General features: G+C 42.4%; 1 protein-coding gene across 4 annotated transcripts in view; it reads left to right on the forward strand.

The window, feature by feature from the left end:
- Positions 1–27518, forward strand: part of bnc2 (basonuclin zinc finger protein 2) — a 159727-nt gene that overhangs the window by 51213 nt on the left and 80996 nt on the right. Inside the window, exons 1-3 of one of the 4 annotated variants that reach the window (XM_065957352.1) lie at positions 15871–16946; positions 17853–18212; positions 21615–21677. In XM_065957352.1, the coding sequence (XP_065813424.1) occupies positions 16674–16946; positions 17853–18212; positions 21615–21677 (696 nt within the window). In that variant the 5' untranslated portion in view covers positions 15871–16673. Of the gene's footprint in view, positions 1–15870; positions 16947–17852; positions 18213–21614; positions 21678–27518 lie in introns of those variants that run through there. The other 3 variants (XM_065957336.1, XM_065957343.1, XM_065957340.1) reach the window with 3 other exon arrangements.

Genomic DNA, 27518 nt, shown 5'->3' on the forward strand with positions numbered 1-27518 from the left:
GTGACTAAATTACTTTCATATGAGCCCCAACAAAGGGGCAAGGTGAAACCCCTTTCTTTCTTTCTTTTTATTGAGAAAAAAAAAAAAACCCAGCCATATTTTAATTCACATCACACATTTCCAATTTGTGCAAACAAGCCCTGAAAATACCAGCGCTAATTAGCCTAAACCTAATGTGGATGTGTGGGTGAGTTTGTGTGTGTGCTTACATGTGTGCATGCTCCATGAAAAGAGAGGCCACCTCCAGTTGCATTACTGTACCTCCTTTGGGTGCTGCGCTGGCTAGTTAGTATGCACAGCCAGAGCCATGTAGGATATGAGATTTTGGGGGGTCTTGCAATCATGTGGTCCAGATGGAGGTGGTGATCGTGTCATCTGTGTGCATGTGTGGCTTTGTTTTTTGAAGGTAAAATTCTTCCGAATGCAGAATTGAATGCATGAAACACCAGGAGAAATTGAATTAGAGGGGAAGTATTTGCTGAAAAAAAATAAATCCACAGATAATCTGGCAGCGAGCAGTGACAGGATTGCAGTTGTCAGGGTTTGGCAAACTGTTGTCACCCCCTCTCTTGTTACAGTGAAGAAAAAGCTCAATGGAGGAACATCGTCAGTTCTGCCAGCGGTCTCTCCTCCCCTGTCTGTGGGAACCAAGAAGTCAGTATTTGCCATGCTTTCCCTCCAAACTGACTCTAAATGAGATAAATAAGTTCAGACTAAATTGGCATCTCGCGTCCAAAGTGATTATTCTTCCCTTAATGTCTCCTCATTGGAATGGGAGATGACTTGGCCTGCACGGGAATACCGCGGGGTGTGGCGAGGCCGTCTTTTCCAACACAAAGAAGTGACGAGTGATGGCAGCCAGGGTTTACTTGTCAAGGTTTTTGAACACACACACACACACACACATGCAGCCCTCTCGTGTGCTAACCCCGTCCTCCTCAAACAGTTTGTCTCTCACTCCTCCAAACTTGGCCCGCGACAGACTCTCACATTCCCTTCCCATGAGTCCTAGCGTGGCGAGTCAGCAGAAGGACCCCAGATTGTGCTGGCTGCGTCGCCGCCTGCCTCGTTTTGGGAGCGTGCCTGGGCCCTCCGTCTAAGTAACCTTGGTTTGCCCCCTTCTGTTTGTGAATTCCTGCCGCTCCAGTAGGACCGCGCTGTCCCCGGCAAAATGCTTTCTGGCAGGGGGCAGCTGGACAGACCGGTGGGAAAGTGGAGTGAAAGCTCAGATTGTCTTTCAGGCAAATAAATATGGAATGATTGTAGTGTTTCACCTCACAGTCAGTCTGCTGGACCAAAAAAAGAGAGCTTTAGTGTTTCTCTTTTAACACACTGCCAGGCCAAAAGTCATGAAGATTTTAGGTTTGATGTTCAATAATCCATCACAGTTTTTAAAGATACACACTAAGATACTAACAACTAAGAAAAATAAAGCTTATCTTATAAGATCGCCAGCACTTCACACCACCTCTACCACAGTCCTAGTTATGATTGGTGCTTTAACATGAGCTGGCGCTGTGATTGGTGCATCAGGCCCAACCAGAAGTTGTGAGGTGAAGCTCTCGTAGCCTCAGATTTAAGTCTGTGGCTGTGCTTTATGTCTGCCAACAACCAGACTGAGTGTTTAGCCTTTACTACTAGTTCTGCTCTAAAAGGAATTTCACTGGTTTGAGTAATTTTGAGTTGTCTTTTATTTTCTTGGTTTCTTCATGCTCTTTCTCTCCTTTTCACTCAATTTTGTTTAAAATCACAGTTATTTGTGGTGCAGTGCTCGATAGCTTGTGGTCATCAAAGGACTGTATTATTCCGGTATTAAGTGTCTAGTCTTTCACCATAGCATTATAAGAGGCTTCCTTAGCTTAAGGTATCACATTACTTAACATTTGTGTCTTCACAGAATTTTGAAGGTCGTTTTTCTTTAAGTTTGGAGCTATTTGTTACACATTGTATACTTAAACATTGTTCATTTAACAGCTCTGAAGTCTAATAAATTCTGTCTGATAAAACAGGGAGAACTGAAGACTATGAGTTTGTCCATTTATCCTCATCTTGGCCTGAGGCTAACGGCTACACAAGCCACGATTAGAATAATCAACCCAAATCTGACCGAATCATTGGCAGTTTGCATTGTGGGTAATGAAGGCGCCAGGTTCTGACATTGTGTCTATGTGCAACTGTTCCCTTTTCGGTCTGACAGGGTTATGGGAGTTCATAGCAGTATCACTAGAATCATCTTTTCTGTGAATCACACAAGAGTATTTGTTTGTGAGAATATTTGTGCGCTAATAATTTGCTAGGTTTAACAATTTTATCAGTTAATTAAGGGCTCTGTTCCATTTTTTATTTTAAGAGGAATTGGATCTTAACTATTGGCTGGACAAGACATTTAGAAAAGGTAAACATAATAATTTTCTAAAATTTCTGGTTTAATGAGAATTGATTATTTTAAAAAAAAGCCATTGACACATTAATCAATAATGAAAGCAATCAAAACTTAATCTTCCCCTTGCTGATGCCGGTTCATCTGGTCTCCTGCTTGCCTGTCTGCCCACATCCAAGCCAGTTCCTCCGCCTGTCTATCTGTTTGCTTGACGGTCCACTGTGTCACAGCGCTACTAATGGCCACTGCTGAGCCAGCCACTTTCTAAATGACACCCTCCTCCGCTCAATACAGCTGCCCTGCAGTTACACACTCGCCCCTCTCCCCCCTTTATCCTTCGCCTCCCTTCGGTCTCCTCCACTTTCTCTCATGCACAACACAGCTTCCTCCCTCCCTGTTGTGAAAGAAAAGCAGTTTCTTGTCAATTTTCTCTCAATACTGTCCACTCAATGCTGTTCGACGAAAGCATACGCACACACAAACTTGCTGCACTTTCTTGCATTTCATATCAGCAGTCGAATGACTGACTGACAGGAAGGCAGGGTTGGAGCTGCTTCTCCCCGCTGGTAGCAGCACCTTTACCCACACGATGATTTGTCCATTCATCATTCACTTCTCTCCCACTTCTCTGTACGTTTTTTCCCTCTTCACATCACGCCCCTCTCTCTGTGTTTAATCATCTTTATCTTGTTGTATGTGTGTGTTTTTCTGTGCCTGTGTGTGTGTGTGTGTGTGTGCTAACAGCAGAGGGTGGAGTAGCAGGTTTCCGCTATTCTATAGACATATGGAAGCCAAATTGAGTTTGGCCTTAGTTTGACTACAGCAAGCCTGCCAGACGAAACCCTGGATCAAAACACGCTCATGATCGCACACAAATCAGCTCTTCAACCTCTGCACACCCCAGGTGCCACTTGTGTTTAGTGCAGTTCAGATACTTTATTAATCCTCAAACGAGGATTACAACAGTGCCACATGTCTTTTTTTTTTTTGTCATCCCTTCTCTTTCCTTGAACCTCATACTCACAAACTTTCCGCTCAAAGTTCATTGGTTGATCGCCCAGGGGTTCCAGCATCCTAAAAGATGGTCGGGGCAACATTTTTGGCACCAGCAGCTCATAACTGGATTGCTGTAATTATTCATTGGAAGAGTGATGCCTTCCAGGGGCTGAAGATTGATTAGCTTTGATATGCGACTTGGTGTAATCTGTCTTTGACCAGGGCCGCTGTCCAAATTGGCAGGAATGATAAAAAGAGGAAAGTTATTTTTTAAAGAGAGAGAGAGAAGGAACAAGCAAGGAAATGAAGACTGAGGTGGGTGGACAGAGGGAAGAGAGAAAGATGGAGGCCTAAACTGTTTAGTGTCTTATGTGGAACCCATTCAACATATTCACGTGATGGCCATTTTCCTTTTTCCATTTCAGGGCGAGACGTATACAGTTAACAAATTGTGTAGACATTGTTATTACTTCACTGTGTATTATCAGCTACTGAAAACACAATGCTGATTAAAAATCAGGCTGCATTAAAGATAAAACATCACATTTGATAACGTAAGCTACAGTTTTTTAGGACACTCTGTTGTGGATACGATAACCATAGATGCATTCAGCTAAAAGTCGCCAGTTAACAGGGTCACTTTTTAAACTGTAACACTTACATTTGAGTTCTTTGACTTAGAAGACACTAAATTAAACACGTCTGTATTAAAAATCAAACAAACAATAGAAAATGTTTTGATATATCACCTCTGTCATCACTCTAGCGGCCATCTGAAATTACCTTCATGTAGGTCAAGCAGCATTTAACAGTAAAAGCGGCTGGGGCCCGGGGACAGATATTCAATAAGCTCTCTAAAGTACATGAGGCAGTATGCTATTGTTCAGATTGTCCGCAATCCATGTCACCATGTTAAAGCAGGGTTTGGATGTTGACAGTAACCGAATTTACTGAAAGTCAAAGGTTTAAATAATTTTTTTTTTAAATTAGCGTCCATGTTATATATTAATTTAAAAAATAACCCAGATAATTAAAGATGAATGTATTAATATGTGTGTGCCCAGTTCTGCAGTGCGAGCTTAGATTTCCACAAGCTAGCAAACATAACCAAATAAAGCCAACAACACTGTTGAGAGGAGATTACAATTTCATAAGCTAGGTAAAGTTGCCAATCACTACCTAAAAACACCATTTGCTTTGACTTCACACCATTTCAATTGCAACATATAATACAGTTAAACAGTCAAGCTAGCTAGGAGATGGATGTATGCTAACGTTTGCTGTTGTCTAACAGGAGCAAAGGAATAATGATAAATGTTTTATAACAAGGAAATGAGAGCTTTTTGCTAGATTTGAACATTGGAAACAGCTGTTGGACAAACGACAGTAATTTGCCGCACACAAACCATCAATCTGCAAACATCAGCAAAGCAATTCTTTTTTGCTTGCTTTTGGTCAAGCTAACCATTACAGCCTTAAAATACAGCCCCTCTTACTGTCATTAGTATTGTGTACTTGGTTTAAAGTGTTGGTTTTCTAAGCACATTTTTTTTTCTCAAGGCTTGCTTGTTTTGTCAGCCAGACCAACACGATCCTCACTTGTCTCATTTCCACGACTTAAGTGTGTCTTCAATGAATCCTCCAGTGTGAACATGGCAGAACTTAAAAGGCTCTGATTAGGCTGTTGTGTCCCACAGGTTGGCGAGATATAAACTCATGACACACTCACAGTGCCCATGCATACCCCCGGGACCTCTCTTTGTGTTAATTAAAGGAGTCTCAACTGCAATTAGCAGGCTTTACAATGAGCATACCCACAGATAGACACATATGCACACACACACACATATACACACTGAAACAGATACAAACCGTGAGCACATTTATGGGACCACAAACACTCTTTACAGTAGCTTAAGTATCAGCATGGCATTTCATTTCGCAGTTTGGTCAACTGTACCCAAACGTCTGTGCTGTCTGCTGGTGGCCTCTTTAAACAATGTCAAAACAATGCAACCAATATTAGAAACTAGTTTTAGGGCTGAATAAAGAATAAATGACCTAAAATTTTCTAACAGACATTTAACAAAAATTACAGGATGAGGAAACACTACAGACTTCAATCAGTCAATTTACAAGTTAAACGTTGAATCCATATTCCTGTATTTACCACTGTAGAATATTGTAATTCAGTGAGTTTTAGGTTTATTTATCCAGGGATTTAGTTTTATTGTCACTTACAGTATATTTCTCCATCACAATGGAGGCTAGTGTTCAAGGAATTGAAATTGTGACAGAAACACTGACTTCTTTATAGGAGCTCATTTCTACTGCAGAGATTGTTCAAAGAAATAGTACCTATGTTCTTTAGAATAAACATCACAAAGAAAATTATATAAAACATATTTTTAGAAGATAGATATCTTAAAACCTGAGGAAATAAACTAAAATGTCTGCAAGGCTCGATACCACTGACCCTTAACCTTCAAGTTTTGAGAGAACCTGCAAAACGCCAGTTCATCCAGCCCTTTGTTCTGATATGCAGTAGCTCTGTCCAGGTCAAACATAGACCACATGTCTATGTCAGGCATAGATAGAGGTTGGGTCCATGGTGGCCAAAAGGCCCATCACCCTGACTTTCTATGTACCAAATTAGAGCAGCTCTGTCCCAGTGTGCTCCAGCCCTGTCCGCAGGAAATCAAGGCCAGGTGGAACTTAAGTGAATGAAGCCCCACTTCGGCACACTCTGGCAGGGGAGATGGTGGCCAGAACATGGCCCCCTGGAGCTTGAAAAAGACACACACATGAACAAGTGCGAATTCCTATTTGCTGATGTTCAAACTGGGTGAATGGGTGCTGTCAACTCTGTGGCAATGCTGCTCAGCTCCTCCACTCCCATATTTACTTATTTATTGGCAGCGATGGCTGCGATGACAGGGCCACTCACTCTCAGAAAGCCTCCCAGGCTGCACGGCGTCCCTTCAAGCAGCAGCGTAAAAATTTTAAGAGCCCCAGGCCTGGTTTGATGATTTTTGACGCGAGTTAGCATGTAGTCGAGTTGTCGGGTGCATTCATGGGGCTAACTGTTCTAATGCGTTTACCCTCCTGCCTCAAGAGTGTGTCTACGCGAATGTGTGTGTGTGTCTCAAAGCGAAGGGAAGTGTCACTTAATAATTTAGTCGTTGGTTTCGTCCCCCTCGCCATCCATCCATCCATCCACAGCCCTTTATGTCTTGCCTCTGGGAATGCGGCGGCCATCGCTCTGCCTCTCAGGGAGTGATAGAACAAGCAGAGACAGGTGACAGAATCCGGTGTGGTGGTGTGTGAGGACAAAGTGGGAAAGATTGACTGCAAGGGAAAGAAAGGCAGACAGCAGAGTGAACATAAACGCTCAGAAACGGACAAGAATTAAAAGGAGCTCCAGGCGATTTATGAGTGACTGCAGGATAATGAACAGCAGCCACTTTTTTGAATCTAAATTTTTACAGTGCAGCATCATTACACAGAGCCTCATGTCGGTTCTGTCATTAAATCTGTCTTAAGTGTCTTATGCATTAAAGCAATGCAACCCAGACACGCAAAAATGGAATATATGCCCATGCTTTACACACACACACTAACACACACGCAGCTGGGTTTCTGGCGTATGTGCATGCCAGATGTAGACAGCAGATCTTTCTCTCTCTCTCATCACTGTTTTCAGACTAATAGGTTCTTGTTCTCGGTGGAAGTGGTTCTAAGGCAAGAACGGGAAAAGCCTGCACGCCAAACCTGCGGCTACGCTTGTAATAATCGAGTAATGTAACTTGGCCACGTGTAAGAGTGTGTGTTAATACACTAGAGCTTTCAACAAAGTCTCCCAATGCCAGTGGCCTCCTATATACTTTAATATGACTTGATGTTCACTTAACCCCCCCCTTAACGTGTAATTGAAACCTGATGGTGGAATAATAATCTTTTTCATATTTTTTTCTGCTTTCTGCATTCACTAGGAATTATTTTAGAGATTTACTTTTCAAGCTGCACTTCCTACTTTCTCCCCTTTTGTAAACAAAGTTAACAAAAAATAAACACATAGGAAAGATGTTCTAGGAGTAAGAATTTAGACTGTTTCTTGTCTCCATCCTTTGAAGTGAAATCCTAAACCCAAACTTTGTAGCCTGTTTGCTAAGAGGTTTCACTACCACGGAATGATTTGTGTGACATTTATTTGGGAGTTTCTTTTGGCCGGCGAGAGTCGCACGTGTTTGTGTGTTTGTCGTGTTGTTAGCGGTTATGTTCCTTGTCATGTGTGCGCCATAAATAAAGACTCTCCTCACTAATGTAGTGCACATGTTTTTTTGTTCCCATCTCCCTCCCTCACACCCAGCACTGCATTTGTTTTTGAGGTGGATTCAGATGGTACACAGCTCTTTTGGACTGCCTCTCAACTTTTCTGAGGTCATTGATTTTCTTTTTTATTTATATCAAAAGCAGCCGTGGACTTCCCTGTTACTCACAAAGGCCGACCGGTTTAACGTGTGAGTCCCATTACTTCAGTACGTCACCTCGTAGCAGACACACAGCTGCTTGCTGATGACTTTTTGGGAAATATTTAGACATTAAATCATACCCAGACATAAGCATCAGTGTGAAAAATCTGAGTTTTGTTGGATTAATGTCTTCATTTACCACTATTTCATAAATTCATATGCAAATTTTAAAAGAGCTGATCCTGTTGGAAACTCTGAGATAGTATTAAGAAGTGACTCCTCAGCCTTGAATATTTTTTTCTAGCAGTAACATTTCAAAGACATCCTTTGAAACCAAACATAAATGTCACTCACACACTCGCAGGTCACACTCTCTGATGTGATAGCCTGAATGATTCTCTCTGGCTGTTAACATTTCCCAATGTCTTTTCCAGTTCATCATTGATCGCTGATAAATCATTCATTCTTGACCACTGGATAGATGATTCAACCTGGTTGATTCTCCTGAAAAATGTTTCTTTAGTTTGGTTCATCAGGAATTAATTTCCTATGTGGCAACTTAGGAAATTACCCAAGCTATGTCAGCCCTGTGTCCCAGAAGTTAACATGAAGTATGTTTTAAAGGAAAGAAAAAAAGTGATCTCTTGATGGTCTGTCAAATTACAATCACCTAGGAACCAATGCCACAGCAACATATAAAAATCAAACTAATTAAGAGTCTTTGATTTCACTTCCCCATAAATAGAAAGGGAACATTCTTGAAAGATTTTAAAAATAATAAAAAGCTATTAATGTAAAACGGATAAGTAAAATGTTATAATAAAACACAATAACCGATGTTGGGGAAAATTCATTGTCAATGGTTGAAGTATAATTAATACTTTTTCTGCTGCTGTATTTCTTTTTTGTGGCACCTGAACAAACGGAGATCCTGAAGCAAATGGATATAAAGGTCAATAGAAGAACCACTGACACCACCCTCTCTTTTATCGGCGCCTCAGTGAGAAGAGAAAGGGTTTCAGTGAGTGTCAAAGGGAGCCGAAAGCTAAAAAGATGAATTAAAGAGGTCAGAGGGGAGAAAATGTGAGAATGAAAAAGAGAGAAAAAACAAAGAATAATGAGAGACAGAGAGATGAGAAGTTTCCAAAGAGAGGAGACAACTTTGTCAAACTCTCAGGGCTGGTTTAGGAGGAGATCGGTTGGTGGTGGTAGTGATGGGGAGGTGGGAATGTACAATGGGGGCGCTGGCAGGGTTGCCACGGCAGCGTTCCGGATGGGCAGGCGGTCTCCTCTCAGGGGGTGAGGGGGGGACGTGGGGCTGTCAGGGAGCCTGGCAGGTAGAGACACAACGCCCTGTGACTGGGGGGGAGCACGGGTCAGTGAGAGAGGACAGAAGCGAGGGGATGGAGGCAGCGAAGGGGTGAGGTGGAGGCCTGTCTGATGAGGTGAGAAGGGAGAGTGGAAGGGAGGGAGGGAGACATGAGGGGGGTAAATGAGGAGAAGAGCCAGAGATGATTAGAAGAGAATTATCCAAGTGTGAGTGCGGAGGGCTGTGGAGTTAAAAGAGGAGAGAAGAGGGAGAAAGAGAAAAAGGACGGATGTTATATATATCTGCTTTTACCCTAACTCTTACGTTTACAGCAAAATATCTCTAAACCTCCTGGTTCACATGTTACCCTATCTCTGATGATTCTTCAGACCTACATTGTGACAGACAGTAAAAGTCAGCGAGATGAAGGTCATAGCATGAAGTGCAGAACTTAATCCTACAAAGCAGCCAACTAGGAAACCACAGACAATGTCTACATTTTAATAATCAAGAGTTATTTTCTGAGATTTTAAACTAAAGACCTCAATTGGAGTTTGGATTGTCAAAGTTTTTATGCAAAGATGCACCAATAAACATTGTCATGCACTGTAGACATATGTAGGGGTTATATATATTATTTAAGAAACTTTGGCAATAATCTGGCAGGTTGATCTCCTCAGAAATAGCTCATGCAACGTCGATCCTCTGAAAAGTCTCTAGCTCTGTGCAGAGCTGTTTTGGTGTAGAGGTCGTGTTTACCATGGATAACAAACCTCCTTTCAGATGTTAACCACGTTTTGGAGATTTAAGGATTGGTTTAATTTAATATTGGATGGAAAACCTATACAAAACGAATATACATTCAGGACATCAAGTAAGTAAAAGATACCTCGATGAGGTCTTTATTTGCTTTGTAGTCTAAATAATGACTGTTATAATACAGTACTAAATGATATCGCATTTCTTCTCATGGAGACTTAAAACAAGCTTTTTTCTTTTTATTGAAGGCTCTAAACTTGATAACTTTACAACAACAACAACAAATGATCTTATCTCAACAGAAATTGAAGGGAAATTCTGCAGATGTATTGCAAACTAGAGATTCAAAACTAAGCTGCAAACAGCCAAAATGAGGTATCACAAAATGTGAGCCCGCACTATGTTGTGGACTAGGTTTTGTGTTACTGTGTTTTGGCCTTGCTCTCATATTTACTTTTTAAGCAAAGACTGATCGAACAGGAGGCTACAGCAGATTCAGATGGCTACAATTTGGTTAAACTGTAAATGGGATTTTAAGAAATGCACAAAATTCCTTGTGACAAGAAATAAAAATGTGAATTCATGTGCTGGCCTGCTTCGGCTCTTATAAGCCTTAATTAAATTGTTTTGGGACGGTTGGTTTGACAAAAGCAGTCATCTGAGGACATGACTTCTGTATCTTATTAGAGATCTTTGACTATTTTCTGACTTTGTATAAATAAAACAATAGGTCCAAAGGAAGAGAAAATTATATTTTGCAGTCTGAGTAATTTGTGTAGCAGATTAACTGTATATGTGAAACTGCATGGATTATTTTGGGGAAACTGTGAGCATGCTGTAGTATTGTGATAACCTGATTAAATAGGTGAGAGTGTGTCTGTGTGTTTAGTGGGTGAAAGTTTAGAAGAGGTAGAGTAAGAGCGACCCACAGCTTTCTGTAAGATTTGTTATTTGTTGGGAAGAACAATGAACTGTTCAGCTGATGCCTGCAGGGTCAGAGGTGTACATGTGTACTGGATGTGTTTGTGTGTGTGTGTGTGTGTGTGTGTGTGTGTGTGTAGTATTGGGGCTGTTAAAATTGTAGTTGTGGTCTCCTGACCTCATGAGTGGAGTCTTCCCTTCTTGGAATATAAAAAACTAAACCAGCACGTGGAGCACTTGATACACAGCGTGTGTCATTAGGTCATAGTTGACAAGATAGCATTAGCAAACCTTGCTCCTGGCTGCTAACCTTATGCCATTTTCTGGTATAGTAATGCAGTAGAAAATCGTAAATAAGTCATGAGAAGACACAGCACTGTCGTGTTTTTCACAAAGGTGCTCTTTTTCTGTGAGGCCAGATTGCAGTGATCACTGACACACAAAATCATGTGGCTCTCTCTGAGACCTTTGGGTGCCCTCGTCTGTGTCTCCCTGCCTCCGTCTGTGCAGTTATCACAAGCAGAGGGCTGTTCCTGTCGGTGTCATATGATGTCTTGTGGCTCTACAGTGGTAGCAGAACAGTGACACTTCTATCCCTGTGCCATCTGATCGACACGCAGCTCCCTGTCACATGCACACACACACACGGCCTGTCTGACTGTGTGTATGTGTGTGTGTGTGTGTGTGTGTGTGTGTGTGTGTGTGTGTGTGTGTGTGTGTGTATGTGTGAGCATCCTTGTATGCCCATAAATCAGGTCACTGATAGCAGCAGCCCTTAGCCATGTGCTCCTGCTTATGGCTCTGGTGTACTGTACAAAGAGTGTACTCTCTCTGTTGGAAATGCCACTTCCCACCAGTGTTAAAGCATGATTATTATTGTTCTACTCTGTTTATTTCAAATCATTTGACCTCAAATGGACGACAGAAACTCACAGCATTTAATCTGGGAAAAAATAAAGTTTGGATTTCAAAAACATGTGCGACCTGAAGTGAACTAGTGTTCTCTCTGACTGCATCCTCCTCGTCAAAGAGACACTCATCAACCTTTTTTTTTTCTGCTGGCCATTTGTTTCTGCAGCAGATAATCACCATCACTACACAAATTATGTTGTTCCACTCTCTCCTCTCTCTCTGCCGCTGTCCTTCCATTTGCCCTTGTTTAAGTGTGTAACAGGCCAATTTGAGTTTGCGCAGTTTTAAATCCATCCATGAAAATTTTCCCACCTCCAAAAACACAAAATGCGGGGAAATAACAGTCAACATAATTATGCGTTCTTAAGGAACAGCAAAATATTTTGTACACTTTTTTTTTGTTTTGATGAGCAGGTTTCTCACTTTGCATACAGAAATAAAAAATAAAGGTACTTCGCCTCTCAAGACTTAAGAGCAGAGAGAGGTGAAGTGGTTCTTTTGAGACTCTTCTAACAACTCAGTGCTGTCACACCCAATTTCTGGGCTATTTGACCCATTAGATGCCAGTGTTTGGGAAACAAACAGCAGTGCTGAGAGGCTTGATGGGAATAATAGCGGCTCAGAGATGGAGGGCGCCTTCTGAAACCCACTTTTAGATGATGGTCAAAGGATAAAAAGTGTAAGAGCAGGTTAAGGTGGTTTGAAGTCTAACTTTTACTCTGTACGTAAAGGATACTTTTATTCTAACTGTTCATCTGCATTTGTGGTTAAAACTTCAAACTAGACAGATTCATTTCAAACATTATGTAAAGTACATCACATGAATTCTCACCAATTAGTGAAAAAATTATGTATTATATTATCCGGTGCTTCTTTAACTGTTGTTAAGAAGCTGATAGTGATACGAATCAAGATTGTAACGGTTTGTAGTCATTTACATATGATACGAGAAGCACTGAAAGACAGAACAAATAACTTATTGTACTGTACAGTGAAATTATAGTGTGCTGTTTGGAAGAAAATAAACCAAATAAAGCCATACTTAACAGAGAAAGAAGAGCAGGAGAATTCAAAAAGGAGAAAGAAAATGTTATACAGTATTAGGAATGAATACATTTTAACAAACACAGCTAAGGTACAACCTAAGGCCCCGTGTCCACCAAGCGATTTTTTCCGAGCAGTAAAGCCCTGGCTGTGCGCTCGGGAGTGTTTGCATGAAGCGTTTATGCTCTGAGAAGAAAAAAGCACTGCGAGTCCGACCCGTCTCTATGACAACAGTCTGTTGACAACAGCCACTGTATGACCGACACTGCTCCGAACACGGAGCGAGAAGGATGTGGGTACAAGACACGATCCGTAGGCGGCAAAACTACAGGGAATATCATACATTTGGAAAAGAGCGCCGGTGAAGTCACCAGCGCCTTCCTGAAAAGTTAAAAGATTTTCGACTTGAGCTCTCGACAGTAAAGGCGGCACGCTCGGAAGAAAAGAACGCAATATAATCATTGAAAACAATTGAAAAAAGATGATGGCGCCCTAAAAGAAAAACACTAGGTGGACACATGGCCTAAAACTGAGGTGACTCATATTATTCCAATATTTTAAGTTTTACAATGCTAGCACAAATCAATTCTTTTCAGGTTTCAACAAATGACAATGTAATGTCAAGAAAAGTAAGAAACTAAGCCAAAAACCCCACAACATTGATATATTATTTGTCCAACTTTGTTAATGTTTGTTGATCCACTCAACAAATTCATTTAACAGGAATTTGCCAAACGCCTAAGCTGTTTACCTGCTTTAAAAACCCTTTAAATAAATATATTAGCTTTGCATGGGTTTGAAGTTCAACTGTATATCTATTTTTAAATGTTGTCGTCCTTTCCATAACATCAGGTAAAAACTTTGACCAGTGTGTTTATTTAGAGCAGAGCAAACTCCAACAAGTAAAATGACAAACTTTACTTTGATTTTTGATTCTCTTCCAAGGTTAGAACTCATGACATCTTATGACATTTCAGGGATCATGGGTAACCTTTTAGGAAACATATTGTGGGAATATAGGCCTCACTCTGCAACTCTTCATCTTGATAATCCCTCTACTGGTTGCTAGGGTTGTGATTGTTCCTCGGACTGTGTGTGTGTGTGTGTGTCGTTGGGGATAAGGATGCTGTGGAAGAGCTTTAACCTGGTGCACACCCTCGTATTGATCCGTACAAGCCTCAGTGAGTGTTGCTATAGAGCAGGCTGCACTCTGTCACACTGGACTCACCGTGTCACTGCACACACACGACGCACACCCGCCTCTGCTTAGCTAACACACTGCCACCGATCCTGCCCTCTTCTACTCCCTCACCCCCCTCCATCCCCCCTTTTCTCTTTTCCTCTTTCTCTACCTCACTTTTCCTCTAATGAGTTGCAACACTGATAACGAGCCTGATGATCTTCCATTGATTCGGCTATCACTTGCTTGTCTGGTAATTGATCCGTAGCTGAGCCTCTAGTTAATTATATGGGCTTCGACATGGACCCCTGCCCCAGGGGGAATTCTCAAGTCCTGCACAATAATAGTTTTAATAAAGGAGCCTCTGGATCCCCCTTTTTTTCTACCCCTTCCTCTTCTCTAGCGTTTCTCATCTCTCCGGTTCCTTCTTCCTCCCTCTTTTCCTCCTAAATTTTCCCATCACTCTGTGTTTTTGCTTGTTCTTCATTTCCTCTGTCATCACAGCCATTACCATCAGCAGAAACAAGGGGAGAGGGGGAGGGGGGGTGGGGGGGTGGGGTGGGGAGAGGCAGAGATGTGGACAGAGAGAGGGATATTGGCAGAGTCCGTTCCTCCCTCCCACAAATAACAGCCATTAACCAGCCGGGTCAGAGAGCTGAGCCACCAGCTTGACTTGAAGCACTGAGTGCCACTCGACAGAGCCACAGACTCGCACATTTACAGCCAAGAGAGAGAGAGAGAGAGAGAGAGAGAGAGAGAGAGAGGGAAGTGGGAAGAGATGGAGAGGAGCGTGAGCTGGAAAGCAAAAAAGGAGCCACGGCAGCTAAATAGTCACTTAATATAATTAGCTGAAGCCTCATGCATTATCTTTTCAATAAGTTGTTAAGAGCGGAGCGTGCGACACATGGACAGCAGTTGACACATTATGCCTTTTACGACAAGGCGGCTTGTGTCTCCTGACGAGGCGAAGGCCAGTATGGAAAAGATAAATGGAAGAAAGAAGAAAGGTAGGAAGGTTTAGTAAAAAAAGAGGCAGAGCAAGGTTAAGAGAAGAAGTGGAGAAAAACATCATTGGAGACAAAAGTAAAAGATTAAAATGTAAATTGGGCTTGAGACAAAAGACACAATTGCACATTTCCAAAGTGTGCGAGACTCTACACACTTTTCTCCCTGCTAGCAGAAATCCTTGTACATAACAGTAACGACCGGTGTGATAATCTCAGGAAAGGTTAACACTATACTGCCATTAGCACGCCGTACAAAAGGCTTTTAACCGAGACATCCCAGCACCTGTCTGCAGCAATTTAACACAAATTTTGAAGTGACTTCATACATCGGAAGCCATTTAATGCATCTGAGGAGAGAAGTTCTCTTTTGTTCATGGCAATGGAAAAGATCACAGTGACATCTCCCTCTCGCTACGGACTGAGGCACCTGCTCTGTCATTTCTCTAATAATGGGGGGCTGAAGAGACAGCGTGGAGAGAGGAGAGGGGAGATTTAAAGGGAAAAGGAGGAAGTGGGGAGAAGGGATGTCTTCATTGTTTGAGATGTGTCCTACGCTGTGTCAAAGGAAGCATAGATCTCCTTCCTTTCTTTTTTTTTTCAATTATATCCTCCTGTGTGTCTTTTTCTCCGTGTCTGCCTCCCTTTACTCCTCCATTCCTCATTTTATTCCCTTACCTTTGCTGCTGTGGGGACCAATTTGGCTAAAATGGAACCTCTTCCTCATTTTTTTCTTAATTAAAATCTGAGAGCCTCCACAGGGGGGGGGGGGGGGGGGGGGGGGGGTGGAGAGGGGGGATGTTATCTGTGTATGTGTGTGTGGGTCCGACTCTGAGTGTGTGTGTGTGTGTGTGTGTGTGTGTGTGTGTGTGTGTGTGTGTGTGTGTGTGTGTTCATATGCATGCTGGTGGCAGCCTGCCTGCGTTCCTTTAGTCTTTCATTAGAGAGGCAGAAAATCAAACAAAGGCTCCATATTTTCTTTTGAGAGAGACATAACAAGTCTACTGATATTTTTTATTTGTTTTTCTGTTTTTTTTTTCTATTGCTGCTCTACAAAATAAAAACAAAACATTTTTTTCTTCAGTGATCAAAGAAGCTTTCTGTTAAAAAAACGAATCCTGCATTTTAATTTTTTGAACAAAGAAACAAACACTTAACAGCTGGCTGCAAAGGTGATGCTTTTCTTCAAGCTGTTGTTATTTTTTAAGGTAGAAACTGAGCTCTTTAGCAAAGCACCGTGTGTGTGTGTGAGTGTGAGAGTGAGTGTGAGAGTGTATGTGTGTGTTTTGTGGGATGGTCCCGCTGGATAACTAAGGTTGCTCTGAGACATGCCCGCCACTCACAGCGCAAATGGTAATAAGGCAGGGGGACAAACTCTCGCCCTCCCTCCATCCCTTCTCCTTCTCTGACATGGTGCTTGCCCCCTCCTCTCTCCCCCTGGCAGGGGAGGAGTGTGTGTGTGTGTGTCTGTGTGTTATGTGTGTGTGAGTGTGTGTGTGTGTGTGAGAGAGAGGGAGGAAGCGTGCAGCGCGATGTCATTGAGCATCTCAGAGTAGAGCAGCACAGTTGACTCAGTTGAGCCTGCACCGGCCCGACACACACACTCACACACTCACTCGCCAGCTCTCTTACACACACAGACACTCAGAGAGAGAGAGAGACCGTCTCGCTCTCGCTCTCACTCAATCGCTCTCACATGCTTGCCCTAACACACACGCGCGCACACACACAGAGGCTCAGGCGCTCAGCTCAGTTCCTCAGCGGCTGCAGCAGAGTACAGAGGAGTCCGAGGGAGAGAGAGAGAGAGAGAGGACAGGCAGCGCAGACGTCGAGAGAGGGACACACAGAAAGGGAGGGAGAAAGAGAGAGGAGAGAGAGAGAGAGAAGCGGGAGGCAGGGAGAGCTGGATAGCTGGTGGCTCACTCCCACACCTCATCTTCACTTTGCTGGGACAGACACAGAATTGATGGTAAGAGACATTCATGCATTTTATTGGCTGGAGTGGTTGCTTTTTAAGGTGTTTTCCTAGGGACTTTTTACTTTGCTTTTGAAAATTTTGACATTTTTATTACTTTGTACAAATTTATTTTTTCATGATTTGTGGAGCTGTTCATTTTTTATTAGAAATTCAGAAATTTTATTAGTAACACAAAATAACATTTGTTTTTATTCTTATTCGTGCATGTGTTGAGTGATGAGTGCGCTGATGATAACTTCCAGGTTTTTCAACTTTTTCTTTCTACTTTTAAAAGGCGTATTTTATATTAACGTGCTTCATGTCTGTGTCAGAGTGTGTGCATGGCCGCATGCAGGTAAACATGTGTTTCGTTCAGTGTTTTGTGTCATAGTGTGTTTGTAGGAGTCAAGGTTCAAGTGCAAAATGACTGACAGATAGATTAAAGCAAAAACTCAGGCCGCCGACAGTGTGATGCACCCCCTCCCCTCGCTAATTCCCATAACCCCCCTCTTCTTTCTTTAACTCCATTCTTGCTCACCTTCTCATCAGCCCCCCTCCTCACCTCCGTCCGCCCTCACCTCATCCCTCCTCACCTCATCCTGCCCTGTCCGAGAGACGAGGCCCCCCGAGGAAATTCACTGCGAGCCTTTTCTCTCTTTCTTCTTGAGAATTAACTTCACTCTCCAGAGCTGCCAAGAAACCTCACACACATCCACTTCTCTCTACTCCCCTCTCGCTGTTATCCTCCTCGAGAAGCAGGACGAAAAAAAAAAAAAAAAAGCCAACAAGACACCAAAAGAACCTACCTTCACTGACTGTTTTTTTTTTCTCTCTCCTCCTTCACACTCCCACATCCCTCCTTCCCCCCTCCCTCTCTCTCTCTCTCTCTCTCTGTCTCCCCCCCTCTCTCTGTCCAAGTCCGAGGAGGCAGAGTTGGATGTGAGAGGCAGTGAGTGCGACACAGTCCCACAAGAGCCCAGCACAGACCCTGAGCCGCCCAGGCCACCTCCGGCTAAGTCTGATAGACCCACAGGCACCGCTGGCGTTAGCACGAGCATCCCCTCCAGTAGCCACAGTAGCAGCACCACCATCACCACCACCTCCAGCAGCAGAAGTGGTCTGGGTGGCGTTAGCATCGTTTGCAGCAGCTCTGAGGGAGCAGGCGAAAGCTCCATGCAGTTCAGCACCAGACCGCCTAGTGCTGAGCAGCCGGGCTTCATGGGGACATGGCAGCAGCAGAGCACTGACAGCAACCTCCTCTACAGAATGTCCCAGCAGGTACGTCAGCTTCAACCACACCATCCTCCACCTTCTCCGTCTCCGACTCCTCACTCTCCACCTTCTAGTATTTTCACTCTTATCAGGAAACAAACTTTTATTTTTCTTCTCTCAGTGTATGTTTAGATGATTGCTGTTGTGATTCTGTGTAAAAAGAGAGTGTTTGTGAGTGTGTAAGTAGGTGTGTGTGTGTGTGTGTGTGTGTGTGTGTGTGTGTGTGTAATTCAGGGGGTATGGGGTGATTGTGGTCAGTGTTTTGAATGTGATATTTCAAATTGAGAGTTCTTCATTTTTAGAACTTTTTCCCCACATTACAGAAAGACCACATTTTATGTTGTATGTGTGTGTGTGTCCTCATGTTGTTGTTTTACACACTATTTTAATCCATTTAGTAATTTTCTGCTCTTTAAATTAAATAAAAAAATAGCTTTATTTGTGTTTTTGTAAAAACACACATTTTAATAGCACATGTTCATGGTTCAGTTGCTTCCCCCTTTGATGGATTATCCCTTGTCCTGCTTCGTTACATACATGCTTAAGTCTCCATAATTGCTCTATGAGCGGTGTGGAGTTTAAAAGCAAGCACTAGCAGTGTTTTGGTAACCTCAGTGCCGATAAAGACCCGGGCAGGGGCTCCCCTGTGGGACCGGCTAATTGACTTCATGTGGCCGAGGCAGGAAGCCCCTCGCGCGGCTACAGAGCAGCAGAGAAGCCGTGAGCGAACACAGGCTCGTCTGGAGAAGTAATGATGATAACGGACAGCCTGCAGTCAACATTTCCTCCCGACATTTCTCGTCAGTTATCGTGGACGATACACTGAATTTTACTCTTGTTTACAACCTGTCGTTTTCTTTGCGTTCGTTCATCCAAAGACGTCCCCAAATAAGAGCAAGATTTCGTGGTTCCGTCTGATAAATGTCAAAGAAGAAGAGGGAAGAGACGAGAGAGTGTATATGTGTGTTATTTGTATGTGTGTGCGCGTGTGTGAGGGGGAGACAGTAAAGATAAAGGATGGTTGTTAGGGTGTACTTAATCATAGCGGGACCTGCAGGCTCTCGGTCCGTACCATGCACACGCTGTTACGCGCGCAGGCCACAGCGGCTCTTGCGCAACAGCTCCGCCGCGGCTCTGTGCTGTACATGATGGGAAAGTTATTCCGTCACCTTGACAATATTAACAGACCACAGAGTTAAACTATTTTGGGAATGCCAGATGTGTCGTCGTAAAGGGGGAAGTGATGTGTCGAAACTATGTAATATCCCGATGTAACTTTTGGGAATATTTGTTTGTGTTTCCTCCCGAAAAAGAATCAATTTTCTGCTCTTCACTCAGCCGAATCTTTGTGAAAGATGTGAGGAATTTTTGCCTGAATTTAATTATAGCATTGCTTCACTTTTATTTCTGATCATGCAGCAGCATATTTTGTTCTTAAGGAAGATGATAGAAACTATTGATGAGTAAATTGGTGGAGCCGGTGTGAAGCAGGTGGATGGGCCCCTGCGCTTAGCATCTGCTGGGACCCCACGTCCTCATCCCCACTCCTTTTTACAAATGCGCACCGTTGTTTCAATATAATCAGCTGTGGGACTCGCTGTTATGTATCCTTCCTCGCATCACTTAGAAGAAATCTTCCCATGTTTAGTAGGCATGACATAAATTCTCCAAAGAAAGCCTGTTCCTTGACAGACTCGCCTTCTTGGAATCTAACCGATAATGACTTTGTGTTTGCCGAGGCTCGCGCACCCTGGGGTGTTGAAGGAGCGAAATGCGTTATGGGCTCGTGTTTCAAAATCCCCCCTCTCACTTTCTCCCTTAAAGATCAACTAGGTGACACGAGGGATGCGGTATTTTAGCGTTGTTAGGCCAAATTATGTTTCCACCTGATCGATGGAGACGCGTAAAAGCTGTGCGCAGTGCGCTCAGGCCAGATGGCTGTGGAGAGGTGCAGGGCACATGAGAGCCAAAACTTGTGGATATTCTTTTGACATAATATTGTAAACTACTTGCTCAAGGCAAGGGCTTTGAAATAATAAGAAAAAAAACACTTATCATAAATGCAGGGAGTTGACAGGAGATAAACAAGCTCCTGGTTTACAGCAGGTGTCTGACCATCTCGGTGCATAAATATGAGAGACCGATGAGGAAATGAAGTAAAGATTTTAAAATTATCAAATTAGTATCTGGTTGAATTATTTAGTGTTTTTATTACTCCCTTCAAGTTATTTAATAATAAAAAAAAAAACCATAAAAAGCAACACCTGTCTCCACCAGCGTAATGACAATTATTTAAATACAATTATTTAAATTATTTGATTGATTTTCGATACAATCAACTCCTGTTTTGAAAATATTTTCACGTCTTTATATTTCTGTCTTAATAGTGAAATAATCCCGAATAAAAATATTAATTTATTTACATTTTCGCTAAGACGTTTTCATAAAAAAGAGAGAGAAATATAAAAAAAGAAAATTGTCTATTAGACTGGAGGTGCTGGTGCCAAAAATGGTGAAAGACGAAAAATGAAGATGAATTGAATTATTTGTTATGTGTAGTATTTAAATTTTTGGATTAAGATGGCATAATATCGCCTTGATTTTGAGATCCAATCGTTTTTTAAATGCATGTTTCAGTAAACAAACGAAATCAAAGACCGATGAGATTAAAACAAGACCGTGAGCGAATAATTTACAGCCTTCAAAACAGGCCTTAATAGCCTTTTAATCCTTGAAGAAACTTTTTTTTTTTTTTTTTTAGAAGTAGATTAACAGCCATCATAACCCACGCAAATCTCAACCGGAAACAACACGAGCAGCTTGCAATTTAGATGAAATCAATGAAATGGATTCGATAAATATTCGCTGTTTTCTCAGCTTCCTAATGTTCAGAAATCGGTTCACATTTCACTAAACACTGCAAAGGGGAACTTTTATAATTTGTTTATTTAAAAAAAAAAAAAAAAAAAAAAAGAAACACACACATTAATTAGGAGCTGAATTATTTCCCAGCATTTCGCAGTGATAATATTTGGAGCCTTAATTGACCCGCTGTTGTACATGCGAGCCTCTCAATATCGACCCTTGCAAGTTGAAAAGCCCGGAGTTAAGTGATACTGCGAGCCTAATTGGTTCATCAGGGATGATTCTTCCACAATACAACAGCCGGAGGCCGTGTCTTTTTTTTGTCTACTTTCTCCTCCGCTTTCAGATGGAGGGATGTAGAAACAATTCAAGGTTAGGAAAGCTCATAAAATAAATGTGCCTCATGACGTCCACCTGAGGGTCTGATGCTGCCACCCAGGCTTACAGCAGAGCCCCGAGAAATAAAATAAAAAAAATAAACAAGTGCATGTGTTCAGTCTGAGACGCTCTCTAAATCAACGTCTTCCTTTTCTTTTTTGCAAGGGTGCTGTAACGCGGCTTCCTTTGAAGTGCGACAGGTCTACTATGGGCCGAGACCTTGAAGAGGTACAGTGGCATCATGTCTGCTCTCTGCTGCCTGCTAAACTCACACCGAGACTTTCCTATTTCCACACAGCAATTCAAGGGTTAAAGAAATATAGTGTAGAAACTATGATAATATCAGTAATGTTAGGCCTTCCTAAAATGTCAAGCTTGCCTGCATGCTTTCAGTTCTTTATATCTAAATGCATTTTGATGAAAATGACAAATTTTCATCAAATTTGTGATTCTAAATCTGACACACAAGCCAGCAGCATTCACCTCGCCCTCATATCACAATGTTTAAGACTTTGAAATCCTTTATTAAAATTGAACAAAAACGCAGCAAATCATTGTGATAAAACAGAACTCGTCCTTGTATTTTTTTCCACCTTAATAAAAAGGAAAATGGGGATTCATTCAGAATGCCTGTTTTTAATTCATCAGTTAAACATCATACATTAAAAAAAAAAATCCAACAATTTTTAGTCTTTTCTCAGTTCCTTCATTCTCTTTTTTTGTTTTACGACCTCCATTGTTTTTTTTTACGTTTCTTTGTCAAATTTAAACTTTTTGTCGGCTTCAGTTTTACAGTCTAATCTGTTATTTCCCCTTATTCCATCTGTTCTGTTAATGCAGTCCGTCCTGAGACTGTGTGTTAAATCTATGAAAGTGAATGCTGCTAGCTGTGAGCACATGTTGACAGACATATTTGATGAATAACTCGCTCCGCTTTGTTTTGTCTGACTGTAGAAATGAGGTTGATATTATCCCCCTCAGTGCAGATCACACAATGCGCTAATCTTCCCATTAACACACTGATACACTTATGGTGGTGAGTGAGTGAGTGAGTGTGTGCGTGTGCACACGTTGTTTTACACAGTAGAGTACAGGCGTGTTGCATATGTGGTGCATATGCATTGCTTCTTACCAGAGTGTGTGACTGGGAAGCAGTGATTTGATGCATATGTGTAGAATTATCTACAGTCAGTGAACGTGTGTGTGTGTGTGTTGTTAGCCTCAACTGTTATTATTTCCATGTCTGTCTTTGATGGGTCATTGCACACAGAGCATATGGATGCCTATACGGACATGTATCTGGTGTCAAGTGTGTATGTGTGTGTGCACTGTGTCGCTGAAGTTTATGTCCGAGCATGTGTGCGTTAAAGCTTTTGTGTCTGTGCTTTTGCCATTTATTTTTCTGAGTGGGTGGCTAAATACTCATATGCCAGTTTTTTGTGAGCGTGTGTTTGCTTGCAAAAGAGAGTAAGAGAGCGAGCGTGTGCAGATTTGTGGGTGTGTGTCCTCTCCCTCTCTGATCGTGTGTGTCTCTGTGTGTTGGCCCGGGCTCCATGTGTGTGTGGGTGCGAGGTGAAGTGTCTCTTGGCTGGCCTTGGCTGGAGAGCTGGAGGAGAGCAGAGGTGAAAGAGGAGATTTGCAGAAAAGACACGCACCACTTCCCCCATTACTACTTTTTCTTCTTCTTCTTCTTCTTCTTCTTCTTCTTCTTCTTCTACTACGACGTTTCTGTCTCCCACTGCTCCTTCTTCTTCTTCTCTCACTCGCTTTTCCTTTCTCGTCTTGTTCCCCACACCTCAAACCCTGTTTCACTCTCCCTCCCTCTTCACTGTCTTTCCTACCTTACACTCTATCACCACCCACGGTCCTCCACATGTTAAAACTGATTTTGTTCTGCAGCTACTGTCTTCATATGAAAGAATGGCCCCTTGAGATTGACACTGTGTAACAGAGGAACACTTTGGGTGTTACTTTCAATGCATTTATCGGAGAGCTACTTACAAAAGCCCACAAAAACAAATGTCAGGAGCAGAGGAAGTACCTGGGTATGCTACCCAAAATTACTCTCTGGTCTCGCACCTGATTGGAGTAGGATTAAAGCTCCGTTTATACCAGCTCATGTCCCACCTGTCTCTAACTGTAAACCTGCCGTTGGATCTCACATTCTTTTATACAATAATTGCAACCCTATTGGGCAGTTTAGAAGGTCCAGATAACATATGCAGCATTAAGAGAGGCCGCTGTGGCATTCAGTCAGTGGGCATCTCGCAGTCTTTGTGCACATGCAACGATGATGATGTGTTTCCTAAGGGCAGCATCATTTCTGCAAGAGGGAGCTCAGAAACCAAAGAGTGAGATTGAGTGGGAAGGTGGCTGCAGCTGCTTGTATATTTACTGTATACGTGTGCATGTGTGTGTTTCATTAAGAAGCCATCGAGTTTGACGGAGTAGGAGGATGTACAAGGTTCCATTCATGCTGTGGTCCCCACTTTATTTACCCAGGCATTAACCAGGGAGATATGACGTCTGCAGTGTTTTTACTTTCAACTTTAACTGACTTTCTTTAATCTTTTTTTTTTCTCCATTAAGCGTGCTTTTTTTTTTTTTTTTTTTTTTTTAATCTGAAGTTCCATTAATATAATTTGTTTCCCTTTTATGCTATTTAATAAATACTCATATTGCATACACTGTACACATCTACAGTGTGAGTAGGTCAAAATCAATATCTGTGATTCCTTTCCTTTAGTGCAGAATAATTATGCGACACTGCTGAGGAACTCTAGGCTCTTCTTATGCATATACCTCCATTCTGCTGCTTTGTGTCGCCCTCTTCCACTTTAATATCCTAAAAATTATCCTTAAAATAATTACACTTTTTTGTTAAATGTAAATGCATATTAACTCCCACTAAACACCACCCCTCACACGATCACGTGTGTCCTAGGTCATACCGTAACCTCTGCAGCCGTGCAGTGATGCCCTGCAGGAGCAGCGTTGTAGTTAAGCACCGACCCTGACTCTGTATGTTAGACCCAGGGCCAAGCAGGGATCAATAAGCGTCATGTGAGCATCACTCACGGGTTTCATGTCAGCTGTTTCCTGTTTGTCCTGAGGAGACGGCCGCCTAGCCGTCCTGAAAGCCCGATTAATAAAGGTAAAGACAGAATAGTGGAAGTGAAAAGGCGTTCTTTGTCATACGCCTGACAGGGAAGTTTACTGTATGTTTATGTGTGTGCGTGTTCAGCAATGATGGAAATGCAAAGCCATTTGCTCTACTTCTTATCAGAGGGATGAATGGTGAAATCTACAGAGCTGAGTCTTTCCCAGGAACTGTGTGGGCATGTGTATGTAAGAAGACAGAAATACAAAATGTATTTCCCTTTCTTATTCTTTATTTACTGATATGTTGCAATCCTTTTTGGGCTAAAATAATCAATGCACAACTGCTAATCTGAATAGACATTTTTACATGTAATGTGTTTTTTGTGCTATTATAGCATGTTTCTCTGACGAGTAGGTTTTTGTCGGTTGGATTCATGAAAAAAAAAAAAAAAACTATTCAATGTCAATTAAAGGCACAATGTCTACAGGATGTGATTAGACCCTCACTGCATATAACAAACACATTTTAATAGTTTTGCAATTTCTTCATTTTTTTTTGTTTCCTGCTATTTATTTTTTATTTATTTTCTTTCTTTGTACATGCTTCCAACTTTAAAAATCCTGGTCTTCGCCATGTTTTTTCTTCTTTTATTTTTGTCTACATTGCCTTTAAAAATACGTATTTGTGTTGGGGTAGTTTCCTGCAGTGGGGAGAAGTCGTCGGTGTGAAAAGGAAGTGTGTGTTTGAAGGGCCAGTCGCTCAGGATGTCACCACCCCGCCACTGGTTAATGAGGGGGACATAAGCACAGGGCCGGGGAAACACACACACAGACAGACACTCTCTCACACTCTCACACACACACACACACACACACACACACACACACACACACACACACACACACACACACACACACTCTCTTTCTCTGACACGGCAGGAATGCAGCAGCTGTCACTGAGCTCCAGGCAGTTATGAAAAGGTTGAAGTATAATTGTGTCCTGTGTGTGTCTGTGCATGTGTGTGGTTGAAGTGGCAGTACCATGGGTCAGGGGGGGATGTTGAGAAATGGGAGGGGCTCACGTTGGCTTCAGTGACCCAGAGATTGCCACCGGCAGAGAGGATCATCACACTTAATTGACTAAAGTGAAGAAAGAGCGAGTCAGTGAAAACACACATATTGTGCGGTGTCCTGTAGTATTTTAAGACTTGACCAGATGGCAGACACATTGTTGTGCGAGAGCGCTCTTTCCCGTTCTGCACGCAGAGGAAGGTGACATTAGGTGTGACCTGCGCTAAGTGACAGGAACTTGGGGCATACTTTCACCATGGCTTCTCCCTTTTCCTGTTATTCCTCAGCTCCTGTGATTTTGTTTTCTTTGGAGCAGCGCCAGCGCAACGGGCAAATCGACAGCCTTACTACTTTTACGTCCGTCTTAAGGACCCCTCTCTGCTTGGTCTGCCTGCCAATTTGCGCCATCAGCACCGGGCAAAAGGAGAAGAAGAGCTCTCAAGGCTCTGTCTTCCATTTTTCTGTTGGCGGTGTGGCTAATGCTGTCACTGTTATTTGAAAAAGCACTCAGGCTGAATTGCTATTATTATTGTTAAAGCCATCATCATCAGGCTTATTTATGGTTATGTATAATCATGGTGATTTTGTTCAGGGCTCACAGTTGACTCTCTCTTTCCTCTGCTAATCTTACATGTACTGTGGAGTTGTGTTGGTTTGTGTTGTACGTTTGTAATGTGCTGGCAAATTATCAAAGTTGTTGTGGTAAAGAAAATGGGTTCGCAACAGGTAACAGCCATTTCATGTCCAGAGTTTACATGTAAGGTGAGGAAAACTTCTCTCTCGTATCGCATAGACTGAACTCTGTGGCTTTAAAGGAGAGAGAAGAGAGAGGTCCCCCCCCCCCCCCCCACTATATTCTGTTTCATATCTTTCTCTCAGTCTTTTTTGCTCGTGTTATACTCTACGTCTATCTCTCCGCCCTGCTCTGTTCTGTCTCCAGCTTACCGTGGAGATTTGATTGCTAGAGGCCCAGGGAGGATTTTTTTAGGGAGGTTCTGGAGAAGGGAGGCTAGTGGTACAGGCTGTGGTAGGCTTGTAGCCAACTTAAACACACACACACACACACACACGCACAAGCAAACACAAAGATTTTCAGTCCTACGGGCATATATACCAGCTTTCACACTCTACTATTATGTCTTTTCCTTATGCAGATTGTGCAAATTGCTTGCTAACGGTGATGTCGTTTTTACTCTGTGAAAAAAAACTTGAGTCTTAACTCATTAGCTACTTTTTCAAGTGCGCAAAGTGTTAATGCAACATGTGTAAGCATTTGTTTGTGCTCTCTGCTGACTTTGTAAAGATGTTTGCGCTGTTGGATTAATAACGTTTAATGGCCACTGTAAAATGCAGCTGCCTTGGCATCCCACAGCTCGTGTTTTTCTGGCAAACGGAGACTCTGGGTGGCTCTTGTTTTTGTGAGGATGTGTGTGCGCAGTGCGGTGAAATACCTAAGTGTGTGGGCTTTAGGAATAGGCATTATGTGTGTGTGTGTGTGTGTTGTCACTGGACATCACTGTTCATTTAAATGTGACACACACACACACATGCTTTGAACTGAGCCTGCATGTGAGCCGACCACATATATCGAGCAGCATTTCACATCACTTTCTAACAATCTATAAAGTCAATTAACTCACAAATGATCTAATTAGCCAACTCTGATACACATCAAATGGTCTGACCCTGTATCCGCGGCAACCAGTCAGGGGTTTAAGGTCAGCGTGCGCGACCTTTGGCAGCACACATTGTTGGTCAGTCACCTCTTGGGACATTTATTGTGTGATTGAAGTGATGGCTGCAGCTTTTTAAAACAGGACAAAGTGAGAATTCTTGTACAGAAAAAGCAGTTTTTCAGTGTTTTGTTGACACACACACACACACACACACACACAC

This window comes from Labrus bergylta, chromosome 1, assembly GCF_963930695.1.
Source record: "Labrus bergylta chromosome 1, fLabBer1.1, whole genome shotgun sequence".
Classification (NCBI taxonomy): Eukaryota; Metazoa; Chordata; class Actinopteri; order Labriformes; family Labridae; genus Labrus; species Labrus bergylta.